A 7,729-nucleotide genomic window follows, 5' to 3' on the forward strand; every position below is an offset into this window, starting at 1 on the left:
GTAAGAGACGGAGAAACAGAAGGAATTTGTATTTATGCATGCATGTAATTTGTGTATAAAAAAAATTTAAAAAGAAAACATGTATATATTGCATGCATAATTGTATTAAAAAAAAAATTACATTAAGGAAAATAATTCTAATAATAATATATTTAGGAAAAAAAAAATTGGGTCAAAAATTCGGGTCGTTACAAGAACTGTGTATTGTTCATGAGAATTGTCTATTAGAACCGTGTATTTTCTATGAGAAATATATATTTTTTATGAAAATTGTGTATTTTAGTGTATGGTAAAAATATGTGAATTGTGTATTTTTCAGTTTACATAGTCCAGTTCTTATAATCAATTCATAAAGCTAATTCTCTATGTGAATAGTCACTTCTTATAGAACTGATTATGAGAATTGACAGTTCACATAGTCGGTTCTCATAACTCAGTTCACATAGTCAGTTCTCATAGAACTGACTATGAGACTTGACAATTCTAATAGCCAGTTCACAAAGCCAATGGTATTTTTGTCCGAAATAATATGATTCAGGAATTGATTTTAAAAATATAGCTCTCATAGCCTCAGTTCTCATACCCTTTGTTATGTGAACTGTCTATGAGAACTGTGTATTTTTTCTAAGAGAATTGCGTATTTTTTATGAGAACTGTGTATTGTCCATAAGAACTATCTATTAAAATCGTGTATTTTTTTAATGAGAACTGTGTATTTTTGTGCGTTATAAGACTATGTGAATTATGTATTTTGAGTTCATATAGCCAGTTCACATAGTCCAATTCTCATAACCAATTCACAAAGCTAGTTCTCTATGAAAACTAATAGTTCTCATATAACTGACTATGATAATTGACAGTTCTCATAACTCAGTTCACATAGCTTAGGGTATTTTTGTCCAAAATAATATGATTCAAGAATTGATTCTAAAAATATAGCTATCATAATCCCAGTTCTCATAGTTATAGTTCATGGGTATTTTTGTCCAAAATAATATGTTAACTCGGATTATGTGAACTAGCGGGGATATTTTTGTTCGAAATATTATGTTAACTGGCTATGAGAATTGATAGTTTTCATAGCCAGTTCACATAACCAAGAGTATTTTTATCCGAAATAATATGGGTCATGAGTTGATTCTAAAAATATAAATTTTACTAAAAATGGACATGTACATAAAAAGTTAAGAAGAACGGACAAAATAATAAAAATGCATGAAAAGTAAAAAAAAAAAATTGAAATAAAGAAGGAATATTTTGTAATGACTAAATTAAGGAATAGTTTTTTTCGGGCTGGCTTAAAAATTCTGAAAACCTAGATTTGGAAAAAGAAAAAGCCCAATTGTCACCCTTATTAACCCAGCCCATAATCTGGAAACCTCCACAGCAGGCCCAACCCAATGAGAATTAGTGAAACTAGACGCAAGCCGCAAGGCTACAATCCAGTCACCGCTTCCACCAATCCTAACCACAGCCCAATATTATTTTTTAAGAAAATTGATGGTTCATGACGTATTTTGATAATTAATATCCGTCAAAGACAAGTTAAGAACATTTGTTAATACTGAAAATAAAACAAAAGAATTGACCTTAAACAAGGTACATCTAGCTCAAACGTAAATCCAGTTAGTTGATGGACATGCTCCCCACACAATTGACCAAAATTTGATTAATAGGGTCACACCGCAAGAAAGAAATTTCTTGTGATAGTTCGTGGATGCAGGAAACGGTAAAAAGCAGTAAGTTTTTCTTCTATGCTGGTGAGCTTTTCAACCAAGTGGATTGACCCTATATATATATATATATATATATATATATATATATATCTAGAGAGAGAGAGATCTTTTCAGGTCCAGACGCCTTACGGTCCGGACCTTCAATTTTCCGATCGAAATTTCGATGATCCGAGCCGCTCAATGTGATCAAAACATGATTTTAAGGGTACCCACGAGAAATCAGCAAAAAAAATGATTTGGAAGGACTTGATCCGAGCAGTTTTTTATTGAACCATTCAGTAAAAAAACTGCTCGGATCAAGCCCTTCCCGATCATTTTTTTTTCTGATTTCTCCTAGGTACCCTTAAAATCACGCTCTGATCACATTGAGCGGCTCAGATCATCGCAAATCGAATATATATATATATCCCCTCTCCCTATTTGCAATATTTGAACTTCTTGTTCAGAAATACGTGTACCGTCGTAATGACATCTTTAGACTTTCTGGGCTCAATTTGTGGCAAAACACTCGTCTAGTTTGAAACCCTCCATGGCCCTCTTGAGTAATGTGAATGGTGTTTTTTACCATTTGTTTGTCAACAACGGCACCTCCCTCCGCAGGCACTTTTATGCCAAACTATAATTGCTCTTTGACTGCAGAGCTATGGAGCAGTGCTTTCTCTAAAAAAATGAATCAATCCGCGATTAATCTCTGTTGGAGCTTATCTAACTAGATCTGACTAATTGCTATGCGCTGATTAGTCATCGATTACTAATTGATATAGGCCGATTAATAGTCGATTATTAGGCCTCGTAGCTCGAAGGTCTCCAATCGTCCGACTAGCGCCTAATAACTTTTAGAATATCTCTATAGAGTACATTAATGTATCTGATCCATATATATAGTTGAATGGTAAAAAATTTTAGTTGTCGAGAAAGGTTCGAATTTGTTGTTTTTTTATTCTTTTTGAAATGTGACGATGGGTATTTGAATTACACATTGCCTCAAAAATTTCAAAATTCTCTCTAATTTATGGGTAAAAGTTTTGTATATATCCTATTTAACATTAGTTTTAGTCCCTAAGAATGTTATTTAGAATTTCACGAAAGAGCTATAAGTGACCCCCTTGAAGTTTTTATTTTACCAATTTAATAAGAAATATCCCTACTGAAATGCCACTTATATCCTTCACCCTTTTATTCTTGAAAAAAAAATTATCATATTAAGGTTAGTGGAAGACTATTATTCATTTTTGTTTCATTGTTTGGCGACACAAAATTGAAATATTCATATATCACTCAGAAAAAGTAGTCAAGATGGTTGCATTTTTTCATTAGGATCACTTTATTTTATTGTCGGTGTCCACAATAAAACAAATATATATCAAATTTTGTAACAACCCGACTATGTGCACAGATCACGATGTGGGATCCATTCTGGGTCCTACGCAAACGACTTGTCCTTCATTAATTTTAAATTTTGAGTGTTCATATAAAAATTCAACTTAATCGGATAACTGTAAGTGTTTGATCGACTTTTCAATTTTGTAATGAACATTGAAATTAGCCCTCCATGAAAACTAGTCCTTAACGCGTGGTAGGTCAAAGCCTTGGGATACTTTCCTTCTTCCCATTTGCCTTTTAGGCCAAAAGAACATCATGAAATTCAAATTATTCTAGGAATTGAAGGCCATGTTTTTTGACCTTCGTTTGCAGCCTTTTGGAGGAGTCCGAGATGGTTCCTAGCCATCAGCATCAGTTAGTTAATTTTATGCTCTTTATTCTTGGTTCCACACTTGGAAAAGGTGTCTAAGGATGTGATCACATATAGAATACCCCCACCCACAGGTTCTTTGCATAGTTAGCAATTCTGAATCAAGTACCTTTATTCTATTTTATTTTGGACGGTTATGGGTAAGCAGGCCAGATTACGTACACCTCGACTATTTTCTTGACCAGTCCAATCAAATATGGGTCGTTCACGCCGAGACAAGAAGATTTACAAGAATTTTCAAACTTAGAATGTCTGGTTTATAACTCATTCATGTTGCCACTTGAGCTATCCTTTAGATTTAATTACTTTTAATTTTTATTCGGAGCACTAGGGATGAGTTCTGTATTCAAACTAGGATTGCCACTGTTTTTTTTATTTTTTATTTATCAAACCACAAACATATCATACATATATATATATATATATATATATATATATATATATACAGTCATTTTCAAATGGGGAGGTCCTTATTTTTCTCCCATTTTTAGATCGAATTTCGATGATCCGGGCCGCTCAATGTGTACAAAACATGATTTTAAGAGTACCCGCGAGAAATCAGCAAAAAAAATGACCGGGAAGGGCTTCATCCGAGTAGTTTTTGTTTGAACCGTTCAATAAAAAACAAACAAAAACTGCTCGGATGAAGTACTTTCCGGTCATTTGTTTTGCTGATTTCTATTGGGATACCCCTAAAATCACGTTCTGAACACATTGAGCAGCTCGGATCATCGAAATTAGATCGAAAAAGAAAGGTCCGCATTTTATTAACGTTAAGGCGATCTTTACAGGAAGTGGACTATATATATATGGAGAGAGAGAGAGAGAAGTACAAAAAGGCCACTGTTTAGATAATGAAGCGTTGTGTACGTATAAAATACAGGGTACTGTTATGCAGATAGTTTGTATTTTTTTTTATCCGCGTTACGCAGATAGTTTGTATGTTTTGTTTCCTCAGGGTATGCCCCGGAGGGTTTGCATCGTCGTTTCTTGTTCTATAAAAGCTTAACTTACCCAAAAAAAAAAATCCCTGACTGAGTTGGTATCGAAGAATCACAAGCTCGTTTGATCAATTCGTTCCATCCATGGGTCCTATGCTCAAATTATCCTTTGAATTTTTAGCCATCGAAATTGAGCTTTAATTTAGAAGAACTCGTGAGAGCATATCTATTTTCAAGTTAGAGCCGGTATTCGGCCCCCGATCATTTTAGTGCCATGACATGCTTCTCCAAAATGAGTTGACATAAAAGTCTCCCGTAACCATGGTTTTAAATTGTGGTAGCAGTCGCGAGTAATGGATATGGAGTATTGGTCACTGTGTAACGGGAATCGAAAACCGCACTCGTGAATTTTTTTCAAGCACTAGTGAGTGCTGAAAACTTCGTTGAGGAAACAAAAAGTGCTGCAAACTTCATTGATACACAAGCTCTAACCTTGTTTATGATGAAATTGAATGTTTTGAAGCAGTATTTTACTTTTACAAGTAGTTTTAAGTAAGATTTAATCAAATGTTGCATTTTAAGAACAAAATTGAAGTTTTTTTTTTTTCCCTCATTTTAACAAGAGTTTGGTTCTCAAAATATTGTTTTAGCATGTGAAGGCATCTCAAAAAGTTAAAAAAAAACACGGTAGAATCACATGAAGGTCTGAGAAAGGAAAAGAAATAGAAGAAAAGTTGTTTTCAGTGTTCTGTAAGCTTAACGGTCCCGTAACGGTCCCATAACGGAGTGTAACGGCCGTTACACAATACCTAATGGCCGATATACAATACGTAACAGCTGCTACACATGTGAATTTTCGCAACGCCATTATTTTCACTCGTAATAGTATCAGGCCTTCAATAACCCATTACGTTATGTAACGGTTGTTTTTTAAAACCTTACCCGTAACCCAACCGGGATGGGATCTCTCCCGTTACTGTCCCAGAAAGTCCATATTTTTCTCATACTACAACATATATACTCTTTCTCACAATACAACATACTCTTTCTCACGATACAACATACTCTTACTAGTAAGAGTATCCTTGTGGGATCCTCACTTGTGAGACATATCTAGCAACTGTCCCGGAGGAGTACTAGATCCATTTCCAAACCAAAATGGGAAGGTGCATCAATGTATCTAAGGAAACCCTCGGTCATGGTTGAGTTCTTAATCCAACAGAGCCATATGTAGTTTTAAAATTAAAAGAAACTACTTTTAACATTTGAAGAGAAGAAGACATGAAAAAAAACTAAACTCGAACACAGATGTTAGACGGTCGACATGATACTGCACGGGCATGCAAAGTCTTCACCAACATAGAGTACTAAACAAGCCTATCTGTCCCCAACCAGATCGGATACGTCGACTCAGAGAGAGATAGATACTCCTGTTCATTTGATCCTAGGGTTCTGGAGGAGGAAGAGAGTATCGGAGAGATAGATACTCCTGTCCGGAGTGAGAGAATTTCTTCCGAATCAACTCGGACATCAAGGCGAGGTTCTCTTGGTGTAGGAGGGTAGCTTTCTTCCTCAACTTGTTGTTTTCTTCCATAATACTCATGTTCTCCTTGTACAGCTTCAAGTTCTCCAGCTCCATATCCTTCCCAACCTTCTCTTCGGATTTCCTTTCCCTCCTGCTAAATAAAAACAAGCATTAGGACAATGAATTAGCGCACATTCGGACTGGAATAATTGCGATAATGAAGTACCGGAGCTCTTTAGGCATGAAAACTTACCTGTTGAGTCTGTGAATTCGAACGTTGGATCGCTTCCGTTGTTGCTTTCGGGTTCTAGAAAACAGGGGTTTTGGTGGAGTAATCCACTCTGTAGCACGAAGACACATATTTTTATCTAAGGACAAGTAGAAGTACAAGGAGGAGGAAGTACTCTTGCTATTTTGAAGGAATGAGTTGGATTTGAGATAGCAGGGAGTGGCTCGTGAGACCATATAAATAGTTGGATGTGTTTCCATAACTGTTGATAGTCTGCACACCATGTGGTGCCTTGGCTGTCATGTAAATCCAGAGAGAGAGAGAGAGAGTAGTTTCAAGACTGGTAATGATGGTTTTGGGGGATCATGATTACAGAGGGCAGAAAACCCATCAGTATCCATGAAGAAAAGCCGAAGAAGAAGGAAAGGTCTATCTCTCGTATTTCTACCCAACCCTTTCTTCACTCCCCAAGGGAGAAACTTCGGAAAGTTACCAAATTACCCTCCGAATTAGCAATTGGAAGATGGTTATGTGAAAGGGATTGAGGGCATATTGTTCTGTTTGATAAAGTTAATAAGTATTTGTCCCTCATGCAGTCACATGTTCCAAACCTTGGAGCCATTGGCGGGTTTGTCCGGTCTTTAACTTCGAAATCCGAAATCCTTTGAGGTGCGTGCAAGATGGCACTGACATCCGGTTATCCAGAAAATAAAACCTTTATGTCTAGCATGTGAAAGGGTCTCTCTCCTTGGTGTTTTCCATGGTATACATGCACCTTAAGATTATGGTTAACTGAGTTTCTAATATGCTCATTGTGGCATTACCAAGGTAAAATTACACGGAGACCCTCTTATCTATATCTATTTTTCATGGACACTCCTTTATCTATAAAAAAGAAAATGGAAGCAAGATTCCGAAAACACGATAACAAACTGGGAATGTACTTGCTCTTATTGATTTCAGGGTTTCCTTTCGGATTCTCGGCAACCAAACACTGCCATTGCCATTTGGAGGCTATTTCCATCCTTCTTAATCATTCAGTACTGGCTAGGCCCGGGGATAAATGCTACCTTCACTCAAATGCAAATGCAGTGGGGTTCCACAAATTTGAGTGTAGTTGGAATCTGCGTTTAGGTGAGAGGATGGAGCATTGTTTCCAGGAGGGATCGGATGCTCTCCGGTTCAAGTCTGAAGGAAACAGTACAAATCTGGACCATATATTGATAAAATCAATGGTCCGGAGTAGAAAGAGTGTCCGAGCATATCTGAATAATTGATGACAGCATTGAACGGTCCAAATTTCGATTGTCTCATCTGCTCCAAATCTTAGATCAGAGAGGATCCACATATCAAATACTAATTACATTGCCTACAAAGCTTCTTTGATGGGTAGATAGAAAGAAATTAAGAATACGTTTGTCATTAACAGTGATTCTTATGAAATTTTCCTCTTGTGGTTATTCTCGTTGTGTGAGCACAATTGAGTACACAAGTGAAACCGTTGATAATTCGTTTATTTTGTAACAATCACAAGAAGACCACATA

At 36.2% G+C, this 7,729-nt stretch overlaps 1 protein-coding gene across 2 annotated transcripts; it reads right to left on the bottom strand.

The window, feature by feature from the left end:
* Positions 1–5,640: 5,640 nt before the first annotated feature.
* On the bottom strand, positions 5,641–6,722 carry LOC131307366 (protein LITTLE ZIPPER 1-like). Of its 2 annotated transcripts, none has more exons than XM_058333839.1 (2): positions 6,209–6,722; positions 5,641–6,106 (listed from the first exon to the last, which is right to left on the bottom strand). In XM_058333839.1, exons 1-2 carry the CDS (start codon positions 6,466–6,468, stop codon positions 5,875–5,877), a joined length of 492 nt encoding a protein of 163 aa, XP_058189822.1. In that variant the 5' UTR covers positions 6,469–6,722; the 3' UTR covers positions 5,641–5,874. The 2 variants fall into 2 exon arrangements, with proteins under 2 accessions (XP_058189822.1, XP_058189821.1); XM_058333838.1 differs by having other exon boundaries at positions 5,641–6,109; positions 6,209–6,618.
* Positions 6,723–7,729: the final 1,007 nt, after the last annotated feature.

Source organism: Rhododendron vialii, chromosome 11a, assembly GCF_030253575.1.
Source record: "Rhododendron vialii isolate Sample 1 chromosome 11a, ASM3025357v1".
Classification (NCBI taxonomy): Eukaryota; Viridiplantae; Streptophyta; class Magnoliopsida; order Ericales; family Ericaceae; genus Rhododendron; species Rhododendron vialii.

Coding starts and splice junctions, on each gene's coding strand:
- LOC131307366 (XM_058333838.1), bottom strand. CDS start 6,468: ATGGTGTGCAGACTATCAACAGTTATGGAAACACATCCAACTATTTAT. Junction 6,110..6,208: donor CGAATTCACAGACTCAACAG/GTAAGTTTTCAT, acceptor GTTTTTATTTAG/CAGGAGGGAAAGGAAATCCG.